Source organism: Oryctolagus cuniculus, chromosome 15, assembly GCF_964237555.1.
Source record: "Oryctolagus cuniculus chromosome 15, mOryCun1.1, whole genome shotgun sequence".
NCBI lineage: Eukaryota > Metazoa > Chordata > Mammalia > Lagomorpha > Leporidae > Oryctolagus > Oryctolagus cuniculus.
In genome coordinates, this window is record NC_091446.1 from 30,422,210 (window position 1) to 30,441,300 (window position 19,091).

Sequence of the window (19,091 nt, forward strand, 5' to 3'; positions counted from 1 at the left end):
CCAGTCCAGCTCTCTGCTGTGGCCCAGGAAGGCAGTAAAGGATGGCCCAAGTGCTTGGGCCTTGCACCCGCATGGGAGACCAGGAGGAAGCACCTGGCTCCTGGCTTTGGATCAGCGCGGCGCACCCGCCGTAGCGGCCATTTGGGGGGTGAACCAACGAAAGGAAGACCTTTCTCTCTGTCTAATTCAGCCTGTCAAAAATAATAATAATAATAATGCCTACTTCACATTTCATAATACAGAATGTTAAAAGGCACTCGTAAGTGGAACTAGATTTTCTTTCATTGCAATTGTGTGGGGATAAAGAATATAGAAACCACCTGGCCAATCTGGTGCCTCTAGCCTGACTTAGGCCAAGGCACCAGCATTGCTTTTGTACCATCTGAGCAAATGTCAACTCAGTGAAAAAGGCAAACAGCATCACATCAGTCAAAAGGAGCAAGCACCCCAGATGCCCATCACTGAATGGATGGATAAATAAAGCATGGTGTACACATATAACGGAATACTATCCAGCCTTAAAATGAAGCAGAAGCTGCCACAGGCTGCAACATGGACAACCCCAAGGACATCATACAAGATGAAATAAACCAGTCGTAAAAGACAAATTCTTGTTGATTACACTTCTGAGAGGTGTCTAAAGCGGTCAAATTCACAGAATCAGAGAGCACGAGTGATGGTTAACTGGGGCTGCTGCCTGGGGACAGAGTAGAGTCGTTTAATGAGTAGAGAGTTTCAAAGCTGCAGGATCTGTTCTGGAGAACTGATCCAGCAAAGTAAATAAACCTAATGCTACTGGACTGTACTCTGAAAAGCAGCTGAGAAACTCTATGATATTCCGGACCCCGGACAGGCAGGACCTGCACTACGCCCCTCATAAGCAGGAAGCAGCCACAGAAGATGGATGAGTCTACGCCCTTCAACATCCCCTAGGATTAAGGGATAAAATTGATTATGTTTGTGAGCTAGGAGACCACGCCTTCACCACACCCCTGTGTGACCTCATGACCCTACCTGACCACACCTGTGTGCCCACCGACCAATCAGGTCAATTAACCACTCCCCTTTGAAAGTGGCTTAGAGGCCGGCGCCTGGCTCAATAGGCTAATCCTCCACCTTGCGGCGCCGGCACACCGGGTTCTAGTCCCGGTCGGGGCGCCGGATTCTGTCCCGGTTGCCCCTCTTCCAGGCCAGCTCTCTGCTATGGCCAGGGAGTGCAGTGGAGGATGGCCCAGGTGCTTGGGCCCTGCACCCCATGGGAGACCAGGAAAAGCACCTGGCTCCTGGCTCCTGCCATCGGATCAGCGCGGTGCGCCGGCTGCAGCGGTGGCCATTGGAGGGTGAACCAACGGCAAAGGAAGACCTTTCTCTCTCTGTCTCTCTCTCTCACTGTCCACTCTGCCTGTCAAAAAAAATAAAAATAAAAAAAAAAAAATAAAAAAAAATAAATGTTTAAAAAAAAAAAAAAAAGAAAGTGGCTTAGAAGCCTGCAACATGGTAGGCTCAGCCCTTTTCCTTTTCCGTCTTTTGCCTTTGTGGGCCCATGCTGCCCCTGTACCTGAAGGGGGCATGGCCTTCAGGCCACCTGCCTCATGCTTCCTGGCCTACATGCTCCTCCACATGGCTGGCTCCTGACACTCAGTATGAACCCAGATTTCTCTCTTTAAGACAGGGCCCTCACTCGCCTATGCATTTCCCCCACTAAATGAAAGCTTAATTACTTCCAAAAAAAAAAAAACTTTATAATATGTGTTATTAAACATGATCTTTAAAAAAGCAAATATATCTTAGCATTGTTATGAAAACAGTTTTGGCTTCACAGACTCCCTGAAAGATCTCAGGGATCCCAAGGGTCAGTAAACGCTTTGAAAGCCACTGCTCTAACACCCATCTGCTTTTCTACCTGTTCTCTGACATTGCTCCCCAGTTCTTAGAGCTCACACGGGGTGCGTGTACGGAGCAATGGTCAAGATGCTGCTTCTGGTGCCCACAGTACTTATCAGACCGCCTGGTTTGAGTCCCAGCTCCACTTTCAATCCAGTTTCCTACCATACCAGGACCTGGGAAGGCAGATGATGACAATTTAAGTACCTGGTGCCCTGCCACCCTTGTGGGAAACATGGATGGAGCTCTTGGCTCCTCGCTTCTGCTTGACCTAAGGCATTTGGAGAATGAACCAGCAGATGGAAGACTGATCTCTTTGCTTGTCAAATAAAATAAAAATAAATAAAATGTTAAAAATTTTAAAAAGTTGGGGTCAGTGTTGTACCATAGAAGGTTAAGCCACTGCCTGCGGTGCTGGTATCCCATATGGGTGCTGGTATGAGTTCAGGCTGCTCCATTTCCAATCCAGCTTCCTGCTACTGCACCTGGGAAAGCAGCAGAGAATAGTCCCAGTTCTTGGGCCCCTGCACCCACATGGGAGACTCAAAGAAGCTCCTGGCTGCAGCCTTACTCAGCCCCCACATCTGCAGTCATTTTGGGATTGAACCAGTGGATGAAAGTTTCCTCTCTCTCTCTCTCTCTGTAACTGCCTTTCAAATAAATAAATCTTCTTTAGAAAAATAAATTTAAAAAAATTAAACGTAATCTCTACTCAACAATGCTGAGTCGTAATATCTACAATTTAAAAAGAGTTCATGCTTCTGTCCTGGAATGTGAAGTGTTATTATTCCCTATAAACAGTGCCAAGTGATTTGGTCTTTGTAATGGTTTGAACTCAAACAGAACTTTAAATCCCAAAGTCATTAGTTAATGCCAATAGGGTGCAACCTTACCAATTACCATGTTTTGGAGTGGGAGGTCCTTTTTAAAAAAAATTATTTATTTGAAAGTCAGAGTTACACAGAAAGAGAAGAAGAGGCAGAGAGAGAGAGAGAGAGGGAGAGAGAGAGAGAGGTTTTTCCATCCACTGGTTCACTTCCCAGTTGGCCACAGCGGCCAGAGCTGTGCCAATCTGAAGCCAGAAGCCAGGAGATTCTTCCAGGTCTTCCACGCGGGTGCAGGGGCCCAAGGACTTGGGCCATCTTCTACTGCTTTTCCAGGCCATAGCAGGGAGCTGGATTGGAAGTGGAACAGCCAGGACTCGAACCAGCGCCCATATGGGATACCAGCACTGCAGACGGTGACTCTACCAGCTACACGCGCCAGCCCCTGGAGTGGGAGCTCCTTAGGTCACTGGGAGCATGCCTTTGGAAGGTAGTTTCCACAGCAGGTTGTTACAAAAGCCTCGGGGGTAGTGGGGATTGTTGTGGTACAGCAAATTGGGCCATCACTTGCAATGCTAGCATCCCATATCAGTGTGCTTGGCTGCTCCACTTCCTATCCAGTTTCCCACTAATACACCTGGGAAAGCAACAGTAGATAGCCCAAGTACTTGGGCCCCTACCATCCATGTTGGAGACCAGGATGGAGTTCCTAACTCTTGGCTTTGGCCTGGCTGTTGCAGGCATTTGGGGAGTAAACCAGCAGATGGAAGGTCTCTCTCTCCCTGGCTCTCCCTCTGTCACTCTGCTTTTCACATAAATACATAAATATTTTTTTTAAATGAAGCCAGAGTTGGGCCTAGCAGCTCTGTCTGCTTTCTAGCTATCCATGTGATCCACCCTCTGTACTCACCCTGCCATTGCCATTTGCTACCCTCACCAGATGCCAAAACAATAGAGCTCTTGATCTTGGACTTGAACCTTCAAAACTGCGAGCTAACTACATATTTTCTCTTCATAAAATGAATGCTTCAGGTACTTCATTACAGTGAAGAAAAGCTGATGAATACAGTACCAAAGCTCACACCAGACAAGGGTTCTTCAAAAAAATTCATGGAAAATCGAATTAAAATCTGGTTTATTTTAGCGCAAAAAATATATTTTAAAGTATTCATCAGTGGTTTTTAAGATTTTTTTCTTTTTTTAAAGTCAGAGTTATAGCAACAGAGGAGAGACAGAAATCTTTCGTCCACTGGTTCACTCCCCAGGTGGCCACAAGCCAGGAACCAAACTGAAACTAGGAACCAGAGCTTCTTCTGTGTCTCCCATTTGGGTACAGGGGCCCAAGGACTTGGGCCATCTTCTACTGTTCTCCCAGGTGCATTAGCAAGGAGCTGAATCACAAGTAGAGCAGCCTGGACTTGAACCAGCGTCCATATGGGAAGCCAAAACTGCAGATGCTAGCTTAACCCACTGCACCACAGCACCAGAAGTGCAAAATCTTTTGAAATCCAGTCATCCTTCTTTTTTTTTTTTTTTTGACAGGCAGAGTGGACAGTGAGAGAGAGAGACAGAGAGAGAAAGGTCTTCCTTTGCCGTTGGTTCACCCTCCAATGGTCGCCGCTGCAGCCGGCGCACCGCGCTGATCCGATGGCAGGAGCCAGGTACTTACCCTGGTCTCCCATGGGGTGCAGGGCCCAAGCACCTGGGCCATCCTCCACTGCACTCCCTGGCCATAGCAGAGAGCTGGCCTGGAAGAGGGGCAACCGGGACAGAATCCGGCGCCCCGACCGGGACTAGAACCCGGTGTGCCGGCGCCGCAAGGTGGAGGATTAGCCTATTGAGCCACGGCGCCGGCCCCAGTCATCCTTCTTTATAACACTTATTTGCCAGAAACTTGTTTTAAGACCCTGTATCACGGATTCAATATTTTTGCACTAAAACAAACTTATATTTTAATTCCATTTTTCCATAAACTTTTGTGTAGAGCTGTTGGTTTATTGATAATTTCTTGGGGCCAGTGCTATGGCAATACAGGTAAAGCCACTGTTTGCAGTGCAGGCATCCCATATGGGCACCTGTATGAGTCCCATCTGCTCCACTTCCGATCCAACTCCCTAATAATGTATCTAGGAAAGCAGCGAAAGTTGGCCAAGTGCTTGAGCCCCTGCATCCACATGGGAGACCTGGAAGAAGCTCCTGGCTCTTGGCTTCAGACCTGCCCAGTCTGACTGTTGTTGCAACCATTTCAGGAGTGAACCAGTGGATGGAAGATCTCTCTCTCTCTTTTTCTCTGCCTCTTCTCTGTAATTCTGACTTTCATATAAATAAATAAATCTTTTATAAAAAATCATTTATCCATATTTTGATATGGCTATCTTAAAAATGAATTGGTTTCAGAGGCCAGCACTGTAGCATAATGGGTAAAGCCACCACCTATGGTGCCAGCATCCCATATGGGAACCGGTTCAAGTCCCAGCTGCTCTATTTCTTTTTTTTTTTTTGACAGGCAGAGTGGACAGTGAGAGAGAGAGACAGAGAGAGAAAGGTCTTCCTTTGCCGTTGGTTCACCCTCCAATGGCCGCCGCTGCAGCCGGCGCACCGCGCTGATCCGATGGCAGGAGCCAGGATCCAGGTGCTTTTCCTGGTCTCCCATGGGGTGCAGGGCCCAAGCACCTGGGCCATCCTCCACTGCACTCCCTGGCCATAGCAGAGAGCTGGCCTGGAAGAGGGGCAACCGGGACAGAATCCGGTGCCCCAACCGGGACTAGAACCCGGTGTGCCGGCGCCGCAAGGTGGAGGATTAGCCTATTGAGCCACGGCGCCGGCCCCCAGCTGCTCTATTTCTGATCCAGCTCCCTGCTAACGCACCTGGGAAAGTAGTGGAAGATGGTTCAAGTCCTTGGGCCCCTGCATTCACGTAGGAAACCTGGAAGAAACTCCTGGCTCCTGGCTTCAGACCTGCCCAGTCCTGACCATTGCAGCCATTTGGAGCCATTTGGGGAGTAAAACAGCAGATGGAAGATACCTCTCTCTCTCTGTCAATCTCTCTCTCTCTCTGCCTCTCCTCTGTAACTCTTTCATATAAATAAAATAAATCTTTAAAAAAAAACAAGGGTCTCTTAGAAAATTTCAATTGCCTTCCAAAGTATCATGTTATCTTCTCTGAATCCTGCCAGAATGGGCAATTTTCCAGCTCTAATTTTGGTTCAATTAAATTGCTTCCCTTAGAAGTCTCCATGTGTGCACTGGCAAAACATTTTAACTGACATTAGACCCATAAGGAAGGTAGGACCAGATGGCACTTTTATTGCACTTTCCAGCTCAGTTGTTGATCAATCACTATAGGCAACAGAAAGTCTCCATTTTTCTTATTTTGCATACAAATGAGTAACTGATGAATAGTTTTCCCCTGTGGGAAGTAACAATATTACCTTGTTCTGGAACTCTGACATCTTATAACCTAATCAGGCATCTTGCCATTTCAACAGCCTGAAAGTCTTTCTCTCCTTAGGCTCATAACATGAGAGGATCACTGGTTCTTTCCTGGACTTTTTTCATTTATAATTTGCAGTGTTGGCTTTAATCATCATGGTCAATTATCTGCATTGCTGTACCCTCTGGCTTTGCTAATGCTGCACTAAGCCAATCTGTAAAGAGGACCTAAAGCCCAAGGGAAAAGTTCCAAAGCTTTGGAATTCCTCATATCCGCCTTCCCAAAAGAGGTCTGATTCTCCACCACACATATTCACTTCTATATCATAAATACTCGCACACACATCCTGAGAAACATGATTTCCCTCTAGTCATTGCTAAATCAATGAAAAGAAGAAAGTTTGTGAGCCACAAATACATCACCCAAGGTAGAGGTGGAAGACAGTGGCTTTTCACTTCCATTATCTTGAAAATGTTAACAGCATTAGATCTGCAACTGACCTAACTTACAGAATCAACATGAATTATACCACTTTTAGAGTTCAGATGGAACTGAGTGATGTGTCAAAAGTCAATTAAAGTGCCTCCTCTTAGTATGGGGCTACCAGCTGTTTGCTGAATGCCATTATATTCTTCGACTCTTTTAAGACCCAGAAACAAACATAATGACATTATAGTTAAAGTAGTTCTGCATGACTGATGATACCAACACAGGCCAGAAAAGCATTCTGTATGGTTATTGCTAAACTCCTAACCAGATTAATCTGAGTTGTCTGGAACATTTATAATTTAGAGCCCTGCTTATCAACACTATAGACCCCATTAAGATAGGTAAGTAAATCAATGCCTTCAATTTCACCAGCAAAAATCTCTGAACTGCTATATATAAGAACCCTTAATTTTATCTACAGATCTACAAAGCTTATCACTTTTATTCTAATCAAAATAACACCTTTTTTCACCTTGCTTTAAGTAGAATTGAAACTCCTAAGGAAAACTGGTACTGCACAGATCGCTGACACAGAACATCTGACTATTTCCAGATGACGGAGAAACATGAAAGCACCACTTTTCAATAGCTACAAAAGACATTTTTCAGGGCCAGCACTGCAGTATAACAGGTTAAGTCATCATTCACAACACGCCATCTCATATGGGTGATAGTTTGTATCCTGGCTGTTCCACTTTCGATCCAACTCCCTGCCAATGTTCCTGGGAAGGCAGCAGAAGATGACACAAGTCCCTGGGCCCTTGCGCCCTTGTGGGAGACCCAGACAAAGCTCCTGGCTTTCAGCCTCCCCCAGTCTTGGCCATGGTGGCCATTAGAGGAGCGAACCAGCAGATGGATGAAATCTCTCTTGGTCTCTTGTCTCTGTAGCTTTGACTTTCAAATAAATAAGTAAATCTTTAGGAAAAACATTTTTAAAGCTGTTGAACTAAAGGTGATAAATGTTCCCATCAATTCCTAATTATTTGCTTTATCATTTTATCATCAGCTTATGCTCATCAGTGCAGTTGCCACAAAAAAGAAATTATGGAAGCAAAATTTTAAATGGAGATAATGCTGCCCATTATCTTCAGTGCACAGAACAATCAAGATTACTTCAAATAATAATATTAACATTTGATCAGTCAATCAAAGCACCTGGCAGTCTTACATGCTTTAGTCTTGTCATTCAATATAAGACTGCAAGGCATCAATTTTTAACCCCACTTATTCATAAAGAAAATAAAATTTCAGGACCTAAGAAACCTGCCTAAGATCACCCAATTAGCAAATAGCTAGGTCTGATTAGCTCTAAAATCAATCCTCTTTCCTCTACACAATACCTTCACAAGTAACTCTGTATAACTGAGCCACACAGCAATGGCACTCAGTCCAGGCTGCAGGCTAGAATCACCTCCAGGAGAGCCCCAAGTATTTGCATTTTTTAAAGGATCTCCAAGTGATACAGACAGACAGGTTGAAAAATCACTGATTTAAGGTCATCATTAACAAACTATTACACTGTGTAATAAAAGTTTTAACAAAATACACAGAACTATTGGCCAGTATAAAAATAATCTGTAGGAATTTTGGTTCCATGAGTCTATTTTTTTTTTTTTTTTGACAGGCAGAGTGGACAGTGAGAGAGAGAGAGACAGAGAGAAAGGTCTTCCTTTGCCGTTGGTTCACCCTCCAATGGCCGCCGCGGCCAGCGCGATGTGGCCGGCGCACCGTGCTGATCCAATGGCAGGAGCCAGGAGCCAGGTGCTTTTCCTGGTCTCCCATGGGGTGCAGGGCCCAAGCACCTGGGCCATCCTCCACTGCACTCCCTGGCCACAGCAGAGGGCTGGCCTGGAAGAGGGGCAACCGGGACAGAATCCGGCGCCCCGACCGGGACTAGAACCCGGTGTGCCGGCGCCGCTAGGCGGAGGATTAGCCTAGTGAGCCGTGGCGCCGGCCTCCATGAGTCTATTTTTAATAAATTTCTTCTCTCCTCACTGTCAAGATCCCAGATACTATGATCATTGTCATCAGTGTGCCCACATCTACTGACACAGCCCATCCCACCAGCACCACCATCCTGCTGGGTCAAGACAAGAGAGAATGTGCTAATCACAGCAGCGTGTAAAATAACAGCAAGCAGGCCTTACGTGACAGCCTATCTTGTCAGTGAAGTACATGCACTTTTCGGATATGAACTTAGTGACAGCAAATGAAGTTACTCATGGGCCTCTGCTGATTAATTTCTGATCCTTTGTTCCTGATTCTTAACTGTGTACAGTTGCTGAGTCTTTGATCTTGATTCTACATAGCTGAACTAAACTGTTTTTTCACTGGGAAATAATTATTCCTTCTTATTGGTCTCCCTGACTAGATAACGAACTTCATGACTCCGGGAGCCACGTTGTATTGATCTTTGTACCCCAGTGCCTAGAGCACAGCAAGCTCGCAGCAAATGTTTGCTTCCTCCATGACTCCTGGAGGCTGTCAGGAGGGAAGATAAATGATATATGATAATTTGTGGCAATATGTACATAACCTTTCACTGAGTTAACAGTGAGCTCTAGGTCAAGTGGCTGCTGGATGCTCACCCCGGGCATTATTACAGGGCATCAGGATGTTGCGACAGTCATCACAATGGTACGTGGTCTAAGTGTTCCATAGATATACAGGAATTGTTTCAATTAATTCAACTTAACCAGTATTTTTTTTCTTTGAGAACAAGTTTTATCATTAATTAAAGAAGCACCTAAGAAAACAAGCAATGGAGTTGGACACTTAGGTATAAATAAAATTATGAGACATAAGAATGTCCTCCACTTAATATACTAAAAACAAAATAAATCTTTGAGAACACGTTTTACTGTTAATTTTCATAATGCAACTCTTTGAGAACAGAGGTCCTGCGTGGGAAGTTAGTGCACAGTGACTCGTATTGTTAATTTAACAAATAACATTTTTGTGTATGACGTCAGTGATCACCTTGACATAAGCTTCCCAGGATATGGAAGCCTTTTGAATCCACAAACTCTGTCAAGGCTATAAGCAAACTCTGACCAGGCTATAAGCAAAGTGGAAGTTCTCTCCTCCCTTCAGAGAAAAGTACCTCCTCCTTTGATGACAATCTTTCCATTGGAGTCTCACCCACAGAGTTCCTTCATGTCAACCTAACCATTATTAATCGGATCTAGCCAATTGGGGTACAAACGAGAACCATCTGGTTACTTTGCCTCCCAAATACCACTCAAACACTTTTACTTCTCTCCATAATTGTTGCTATCACTCAAGTTAAGGTCTGCATCGTCTCTCTATGGAAATATTCCAATTAGTTTCACTTGAAGCCAGGAACTTCTGTGTCTCCTACATGGTTGCAGGGCCCCAACCCTTATTTTATGCACTTACGCATTTATTTGAAAGGCAGAGTTAGAGAGAGAGAGAGAGAGAGACAGGGAGTGGGGAGAGAGAGGGATCTTCCATCCACTGGTTCACTACTCAAATGGCTGCAATGGCCAGAGCTGGGCCAGACTGAAGCAGGAGACACAAGCTTCATCCGGGTCTCCCACATGGATGCCAGGGGTCCAAGCACTTGGATCATCTTCTGCTGTTTCTCCAGGCTCATTAGCAGGGAGCAGAGAAAAGCGGAGCAGTTGGGACTCAAACAGGTGCCCACATGGGATGCCGGCACCGCAGACAATGGCTTAACCTGCCATGCCACAGTGCTGGTCTCACTACTTTATTATTATTATTTGATTTTTTAAAAAATTTACTTATTTGAGAGACAGGAAAAACAGAGTTGTTGACTGGTTCACTTCCTAAATGCCTGCAATGACAAGGGCTGAGCTGGGGCCAGAGGCAGAAGCTAGGCACAGAATTCAACTCAAAACAATGAGTTTTAGGGAAGGAAAAGTACAGAAAATAAAATAAAAAGCAGAAATTGTCAGTCTGGATAAAAAGCAAAACTCACCTAAACACTGCCTTGAAAAAGTCCACTTTAAACATAAAGACAATGGGGAAGAAGGCCCAAGTCCTTGGGGCCCTGCAACCATACGGGAGACACTGGCTTCAGATCAACGCAGTTCTGGCCGTTGGGGCCATTTGGGGAGTGACGCAGTAGATGGAAGATCTCTCTGTCTCTCCCTCTCTCTCTAACTCTGCCTTTCAAATAAATAAATCTTTTATCTTTTTTTAAATCTTTTATAATCAGATTGGCACAGTTCTGACCATAGTGGCCATTTGGGGGGTGAACCAACAGAAGGAAGACCTTCCTCTCTGTCTCTCTCTCTCACTGTCTATAACTCTACCTGTCAAATAAATTAAAAAAAGAAAAAAAGAAAGAAAACTGACACTGCTTTTTTTTAATATGATTTGTTTGAAATGCAGAGTTAGAGAGAGAGAACAATCTTCCATACGCTGGTTCACTCAGGCCGAAGCCAGGAGTCCTTCCACTGCCTTCCCAGGTGAATTAGCAGAGAGCTGGATGGGAAATGGAGCGGCTGAGACTCATACCAGCACTCATAATGGATGCCAATGTCACAGACGGTGCTTAGCCCGCTATGCCACAGCACCAGCCCCTGAAATTGCTATCTTAAGATCAGACTAGTAGATTTCAGAGCAAAGAATAAAACAAAGGACAAAGAGAATCACTTACCATTGACAAAGGGGACAATTCATTAAGACTATATAGCAATCCTAAACATTTATACACCCGAAAAGTCTCAGTCCACCCAAACAAGGGAACAGAAAGGCGCCTTTCATGGTTAAAATGCAGTATGTGCATTCCTGAGCCACACTGCACGTCATCAAAATGGGGACTGAGATCTTCATTCTGTCAGAAATAGCATGCAAGTTCACTCATAAAAGTAGAGGATCCCCCAAAAGGATCAAAGGTTAAACAGCTTATCAAAATATTTACAACTTCAGTGCCAAAGCTGATCAAAGTGATTAAAGCTGACTCACCTCTCATACTGCCTGTCCCGTGGTAATGAAGCACCCCAATGTCGAAAGTCCATGATGAACATAAGTAAGAGGAGACAGGATATGCAGAAGAGCCCTAGCAGCGCTACCCGCTGACGGAGAAAGGGGCTCACCGTGGGCACAGTGAAGTACCAGGAGGCTGGGCAGAGGAAGGAAAAACTGATCCTGAAATGACACAAGCATCAGTAAGTCTGCAAAGTCTCCACCACGGGCTTTTACGTTGCACAAAAGACCTCCTCATAAAGGCAAAAATTTGTGCCAACAAAAGTCTAAGTGTTCCTCAGTCTTGAATTTGAGAAAAGGATCTATATTGCTCCTGATGCGTCTACTGTATAAATCAGAAAAGCTGCGTCTGCTCTTCTTCCAAACCGCACTTCTGAGTGCAATTCAACGAATTTATTTCATGCTAATGAAAAGAACATATCACCCAAGGGAACCCGGAGAATCCCGCGGCTGTACCGTTCCCCGCAGAAGTGCTGGCATGAAAGAGACTGGAGAGTCAGAACACTCATTCAGCTGATGCTTTAGAATCTTTTAATACGAATGAGCTTTTTAAAAGAAAAAATCCGTTTAAAACTATGCAGTGACAAATCCACCTTTTGTGCTGACTTCACGCTCTCTGAGGTAACCACTGCCACCCAGTTGCCGACGTAAATATACGTGTGCTTTCCAGGGCACTGTGTCTGAGCGTCGCCATTCCCTCGGTCTCACACAGACGTTAAGTGTACCATACCTCCGGTTCCCTCCCCCTTGGACAGCTGTGCACAGAGACTCACACCCATCTTCTCTAAAAGCTTCAGAGTACGTGTGAGCAGCCGCAAACTTCACTTCCTATATTGATTCAAAAGCACCTCAGTCCATCTGCTTTTAAAGTTCACGACAAAAACGAAGAAAAAAAAAACCCCTCCTTGTTTAACATTCTTGAGGGCGAACCAAATTCCACTCAGGTGGAAATTTGAAAACTACAACCCCGCGTTTTGCAGAGCCGAACGAGCAGACTCACTCCACCACCCTGGGGGTCACTGGCTGCCCTCAAAAGACCACAACTTTGATCACCTGTGCATCCACCCGACCAGGATGCAAAGTGCAGGTGCACCCCTGGGCAAATCTCACCTGTCACAGTCTCCGACTTGCCCGCAGGGCCCCCAGCCCGGGAAAGTGCAGGAAGCCTTACCTAGCCATGGGTCCCTTCAGCCGTCTCAATGCCTGTCACCTCCTTTTCCTTTTGCCCTGAGAAGGTGGCCTCCTCGTCCCCGGCATCTCCTATGTCTGCAGCCTGCAGAGAGTTGGCTGGGTTTCAGACTTAGCTCTACCAGTGCCCATGAGACTTGCCCTCCGCGAGAATTCCACGGCAGCCACTCGCTCCCCGGGCTCCCACTCTGGATCCACCCGCTCTCGCTCCTCAGGCCCAGAGACCTGGCATCTTGGGAGCGGGGCGATCTCGTGGCCAGCTCTGTCCTCCAGGAACCGGCCGTTCCTCGGGATGGCGCGCGAGGGGTGTGGGGGGGGGTGTGTCCCTGCTCCCTCTCCCCGTTCCTCCTGGTCCCGCCACCCTCCCGCGATCGCACTCACGGGATCAAGCGGCCCGCCGGCACAGTCTGCACCGCTCCATTTGGTGCAGAGATTCTCTCCACTGCCTGCATCCCAGCCGGAAGGAGGGCCCGAGCCGGCGGCGCCGCCACGTCCCCAAGGAAACCGAACGGAACCAATGACTGACAAGGGACTCGCCAGAGAGGTCCGCCCCGCCACGCAGCGGCCCCGCGGGCGAACCAGCTCGGCCGGCAGCACGTCCGTCCGTCGCGATGGCCAATCGCTAAGAGCACTTGGCCTCTAATGCCCGCCCCGGGGTTTCGGGGCTCGCCCAATCGGAAAGCCGTCGTGCCGAGGCCCTGCCTAGAGGGGCGGGCGGGCTGAGACGGGCTTCGCGGTAGCGCGCCAGCCGCCCTCACGGTGGCGCGAATTCCCTGCCGGCTGCTCCTGCGCTGCGGCTGCGGCTGCGGCTGCCGGGGCCGCGCCGCTCCGCTGGGTCCGACCTCGGGGTGCTCGCCACAGAAATGCGTCCCCTGCCCACACCCTCTTGGAGGTTCGTGCCCACCCGCAGAATGGCAGTTGGGCCACCTCATACCGCCCACGTCGCCCTCCCTGAGGCCCCAGCCTCACTGTCTTCTCCCGTGCGGAAAAACAGACGCATCGCAGACGGGGACGTGTACAGCAAAGCGCGTGCACACGTTCAGTCAGCATCCAGCGAATGTCTGCCGTGTGTGTCCAACCTGAGTGTCGCTGGCCTCCCGGACTTCCAGCCCCACGGACGGAGGCCACGGCTCCTTAATGTTGCCCACGCCTGCCGTTCCCACGAGGGAGCCCCTTGGACGGCATAGAGTCCACCGCCCGCGACCCGCCCCCGTCGCGTCTTCCCCGCGTACCTGCGCCAGCAACGCACCCTGGTGGCTTCCGTCTGCCGCCCGGGGCCTTGAGTTACCGTCCCCGCCTGCCTCTGAGCCAGACCGACTCCGGCTCGGCCGTAGGGCCCTCTTCCTCGAAGAGCCGTGCTCGACTGCAGCTCCCCTGTGCGTGCCCTTGGCCCCACCACCCCGAATCTTAGTGACAAGGAGGTGACTGTCCCACTAGACAGCATGTCCTTGGAGGCGGAGACTGTCTGCCTCCACACACGCCAAACGCTAGATCAGTAAGCGAAAGCTTGACAGGAAACGAGGAAGACCACCCAAATGAGGACGAAGCGTTTGTTTATTCAAAGCTTGCTATAAATGAGGGAGGCAGTCGCCATCATTTGCATTTGCGGAGACCCAAGGACTCTCAGGGGATCGGGAAAGTTTAATAGTAAAAAATAAATAAATAAAAATAAAAGATCTGGGCCAGCGCTGCGGCTCACTAGGCTAATCCTCTGCCTGAGGCACCAGCACCCCGGGTTCTAGTCCCGGTCGGGGCGCCGGATTCTGTCCCGGTTGCTCCTCTTCCAGGCCAGCTCTCTGCTGTGGCCCGGGAGTGCAGTGGAGGATGGCCCAAGCCCTTGGGCCCTGCACCCGCATGGGAGACCAGGAGAAGCACCTGACTCCTGGCCTCGGATTGGCGCAGCGCGCCGGCCGTAGCAGCCATTTGTGGGGTGAACCAACGGTAAAGGAAGACCTTTCTCTCTGTCTCTTTCTCACTGTCCACTCTGCCTGTCAAAAAAATAAAAATAAAAAATCTGTTTATGCTCTCACTTGAGAGTGTCAACCAGGGGAAGCTGGAGGCCAGCAAACCAGAAGCAGACATCTTAGGAGATAGGTTCAGCGAGCAGATCGGATCAGGCTGTCTCCAGTAGCTCCTAAGCTTAAGGGAGGAGAAGGCAAAGGCTGGAGGGAGACTGCCAGTGGCTGGCCGCGGTCCTCTGCGTCTTGGATGACTGCTGTAAAGGTTGTGGGTCGGAGTTCAATTGTCCTAGAAGATCTGGCCGTGGTTTGCATGTTCAGTTGCTCGTGGCTGTTGTTTTTTTCCCCCTTTACTTGTCTCCCAACCTGGTTGGGCTTTCTAACTTGCCTTTCTTCTTTAATTCTGAGTTCTTAAGGTTCCCCCCATCAACTGCCCACTCTGCTTCAAGTGTTATGTTTTATCTGCGCACCCAGAATCCACATTGAGTAGTTGCACAGAGTAGGAATTAACTACGAATTTGTATCAGTAAGGGTTTGTTTGTTTGTTTATTTATTTATTTGAAAGAGTTACACACGGGCTGGCGCGCGGCTCACTAGGCTAACCCTCCGCCTTGCTGCGCCGGCACACGGGATTCTAGTCCCGGTCGGGGCGCCGGATTCTGTCCCGGTTGCCCCTCTTCCAGGCCAGCTCTCTGCTGTGGCCCGGGAGTGCAGTGGAGGATGTCCCAAGTGCTTGGGCCCTGCATCCCATGGGAGACCAGAAGAAGCACCTGGCTCCTGCCATCGGATCAGCGCGGTGCACCAGCCGCAGCGCGCCGGCCGCGGCGTCCATTGGAGGGTGAACCAACGGCAAAAGGAAGACCTTTCTAAATGTCTCTCTCTCTCACTGTCCACTCTGCCTGTAAAAAAAAAAGAGTTACACAGAGAGAGAAGGAAAGGCAGAGAGAGAGGTCTTCCATCCTCTGGTTCACTCCCCAGTTGGCCTCAGTGGTCAGAGCTGCACCTATCTGAAGTCAGAAGCCAGGAGCTTCTTCTGGGTCTCCCACAGGGGTGCAGGGGCCCACGCACTTAAGCCATCTTCTGCTGCTTTCCCAAGCCACAGCAGAGAGCTGGATCGGAAGTGGAGCAGCCAGGACTTGAACCAGCACCAATATGGGATGCCAGCACTGCAGGCAGCTGCTTTACCTGCTAAGCCACCTCCTAAGTGTCAGCCCCAGAATATTTTTTGAAATTCCTGAAAGCTGCCTTCTTTGAGTTCTAACTTGTAACCTATGTATAGTTCAAACTCCAGTGCACAAAACAGGTGCTTTTGAATAGAAATAGAATTCTTGTTTTTTAAACAATGCTTAATTCATATGGTTTATGAATCACATTAAGTTAAAATTCCAAGGTACCTTGAAACACCCTCTAATTTACATTCAGGACATGTAAATGTAATCACTGTCATAAAAACAGAACCGAAACCTATATTTTAATGCCAACACTTTCTCATTACATTTTCTTCATAAAACTTTAACAATCTGGCTTGGACAATACTTCCTGTAATAACTCCATATACCTTCAGGCATTTGTTAAGCATGAGTTTTTACAAAAACCTTCAATCTTTATCTGATTAACAGTTCACAGAGCTGAGCTCTGAGGTTTCCAGTCAGCAGACCAAATTAAAAAGGGTTGAGACCATTTCTCTATTTCGTTTACTGCAACTCAACATGTTGAAACAAATTATAGAAACCCATATTTCAAAACAGGTTTTTAACTGCTCTTTAAAGGCTGTCTGCAACTGCACTTCCAATTTTTATTTATTTATTTATTTATTTGAAAGGCAGAGTTACTGAGAGCAGAGGCAGAGAGAGAGAGAGAGAGAGAGAGAGAGAGAGAGGTCTTCCATCCGCTGGTTCACTCCCCAGATGGCTGCAATGGCCAGAGCTGCGCCAATTCAAAGCCAGGAGCCAGCAGCTTCTTCTGGGTGAAGGGGCCCAAGAACTTGGGCCATCTTCCATAGCTTTCCCAGGCCACAGCAGAGTTGGATTGTAAGTGGAGCAGCCAGGACTTGAACCGGCACCCATATAGGATGCCAGCACTGCAGGCGGTAGTCTCACCTGCTATGCCACAGTGCTGGCCCTGCCAATTTTCTCAAGATGTGCTTGATACCAGGCCCTGAGCAGAATCACCCACACTAACCCCATACAAGATGTCAGCTGAATGCTTCATGTCACTGCCCCTTTTGCATTCACCTTCCTTCAATATCCCATCCTGTCCTAACCTCTGATGTGGCCTTCACTCTTCCAAGTTTACTTATCTGTCTTGCTATGTCTTGAAGGTACTTCTTTGTCCGCTCTCATCCATCCAAATCTCCTCCATCCTTTTCCTCATCCTTGACAAAATACCCTGTGATTCACCCAAGCATATACCTGGAAGGGAGTAATTCCAGAATCTCTTCATTCTATGTTCTTTTTCTGTTTCCATCCAGTTTGTCCCTGGGCATTCTAAATTCAAGTGCCTAAAGTTCTCTCCCAAATGTTTGTACAAAGCCATCTAGCTGATGACCCTGCTTTCAGACCCAAGCCCCTCCTGGGTGTCCCTCCATTCCCATGTCACTGTGAAACCTAGTCGTACTACATCCTGGTTTAAAATTCCTTCAGTGGTTTCACATCCCAATGGGATTTAGTCCAAATTTCCTTGGTACTGTGTAGCAGGTTCTGCTGACTGCCTACCAAAAAGCCAGTACTCTCCCATTTTGTTAACTTGTTGAGTAGCCACACTCCAGGGCTTGACCATATGTTTGAAGAATACAGGCTTCTGACCCCAGCCCCAGGGAGTAAACTGTAATTTGTGTAAATCAACGCAGGGGTGCCCATATCCTTATCAAATATTGGTGTAAACATGAGTATATAACTGTTTTAGCCAATTATATTGAAGAGAAGTCCATTGTTGAGGGGAATGGCAGGCAGGAGGGAAGACATTTCTGGGAAAGGTTTCTTCCTCTTAAAAAGAGACACAAGTGGGAGTTTCAAAAGCTTCATGCAAAATGTGCATTATCTTTTCATTCCATTTTCCACAAACTTTTTGAAGTGCCCTCCTGTAAGTCCATAAAGCTTACATAATGATAAAGGAAAGGCCCTCTTTTCTGCCTCCAGAAATAATCTTAAGAATATAGTCCAAGGGCCAGCACCGTGGCATAGCAGGTGAAGCTGCCACCTGCAGTGCCAGCTTCCCATGTGGGTGCTGGTTTGAGTCCCGGTTGCTCCATTTCCAATCCAGCTCTCTGCTGTGGCCTGGAAAGCAGTGGAGGATGGCCCAAGTCCTTGGACCCCTGTACCAAGAGGAAGCTCCCGGCTCCTGGCTTCAGATCGGCACAGCTGCGGCCTTGCAACCATTTGAGGAGTGAACCAGTGGACGGAAGACCACTCTCTTTGTGGCTCTAGCTTTCAAATAAATAAATATTAGAGAAGAGGAGAGGAGGGGAGGGAAGGGGAGGGAAGAATATGGTCCAGTGCTGTGGTGTAGCAGGCTAAGTCTCCACCTGCGGTGCCAGCATTCCATATGGGTTCCGGTTCTAGTCCCAGCTGCTCCTCTTCTGATCCAGCTCTCTGCTATGGCCTGGGAAACCAGCGAAGGATGGCCCAAGTGCTTGGGTCCCTGCACCTGCATGCAAGAACCGGAAGGAGCTCCTAGTTCCTGGCTTCGGATCAGCTCAGCTCCGGCTCTTGCAGCCATTTGGGGAGTGAACCAGCAGATAGAAGACCTTTCTGTCTCTCCCTCTCTCTGAAACTCTACCTCTCAAATAAATACAACTTTTTTTTTTTTAAAGGAATGTGATACCTTGGGACAGGCATTGTGGTCCAACCAGTTAAGCCACAGCATGGGACACCCACCTCCCCTATAGGAGTGTCTGGCACTGAGTCCCCTCACTGCTTCTGATCAGCTTCCTGCTTATGTGCATCCTGGGAGGCAGCAGATGATAGCAGTAGGTCAAGTACTTTGGCCCCTGGCACCCATGTGGGAGACCCAAATGTAGTTCCTGGCTCCTGCTTCAGCCTGGCATTTGGGGAGTGAACCAGCATATGGAAGATCTGGCTCTCTCTTTCCCCCATCCCTTCAAATAAATAAATTTAATTTCAATTGAAAAGAGGGACAGTTGTTGTGGCACAGTGGGTTAAACCACCACCTACTATGCTGGCATTCCATAGGTGTCCCAGCTATTGCACTTTCAATCCAGCTCCCTGCTAATGTGTGTGGGTCCCTGCCACCTACGTGAGAAATCCAGATGGAGCTGCTGACCCCTGGCTTCAGCCTGGTCCAGTCCTGGCCATTGCAGCCATTTGGGGTATGAACCAGCAG

General features: G+C 47.9%; 1 protein-coding gene across 1 annotated transcript in view; it reads right to left on the bottom strand.

Moving 5' to 3' along the window:
* Nucleotides 1-13,345, bottom strand: part of ENTPD7 (ectonucleoside triphosphate diphosphohydrolase 7) — a 45,843-nt gene extending 32,498 nt beyond the window's left edge. The window contains exons 1-3 of the mRNA XM_008270324.4: nt 13,174-13,345; nt 12,776-12,877; nt 11,584-11,766 (exon numbers count right to left, since the gene is read on the bottom strand). Coding sequence (XP_008268546.1) covers nt 11,584-11,766; nt 12,776-12,783 — 191 coding nt within the window. The 5' untranslated portion in view covers nt 12,784-12,877; nt 13,174-13,345. The remainder of the gene's footprint in view (nt 1-11,583; nt 11,767-12,775; nt 12,878-13,173) is intronic.
* Between the last annotated feature and the right edge of the window lie 5,746 nt (nt 13,346-19,091).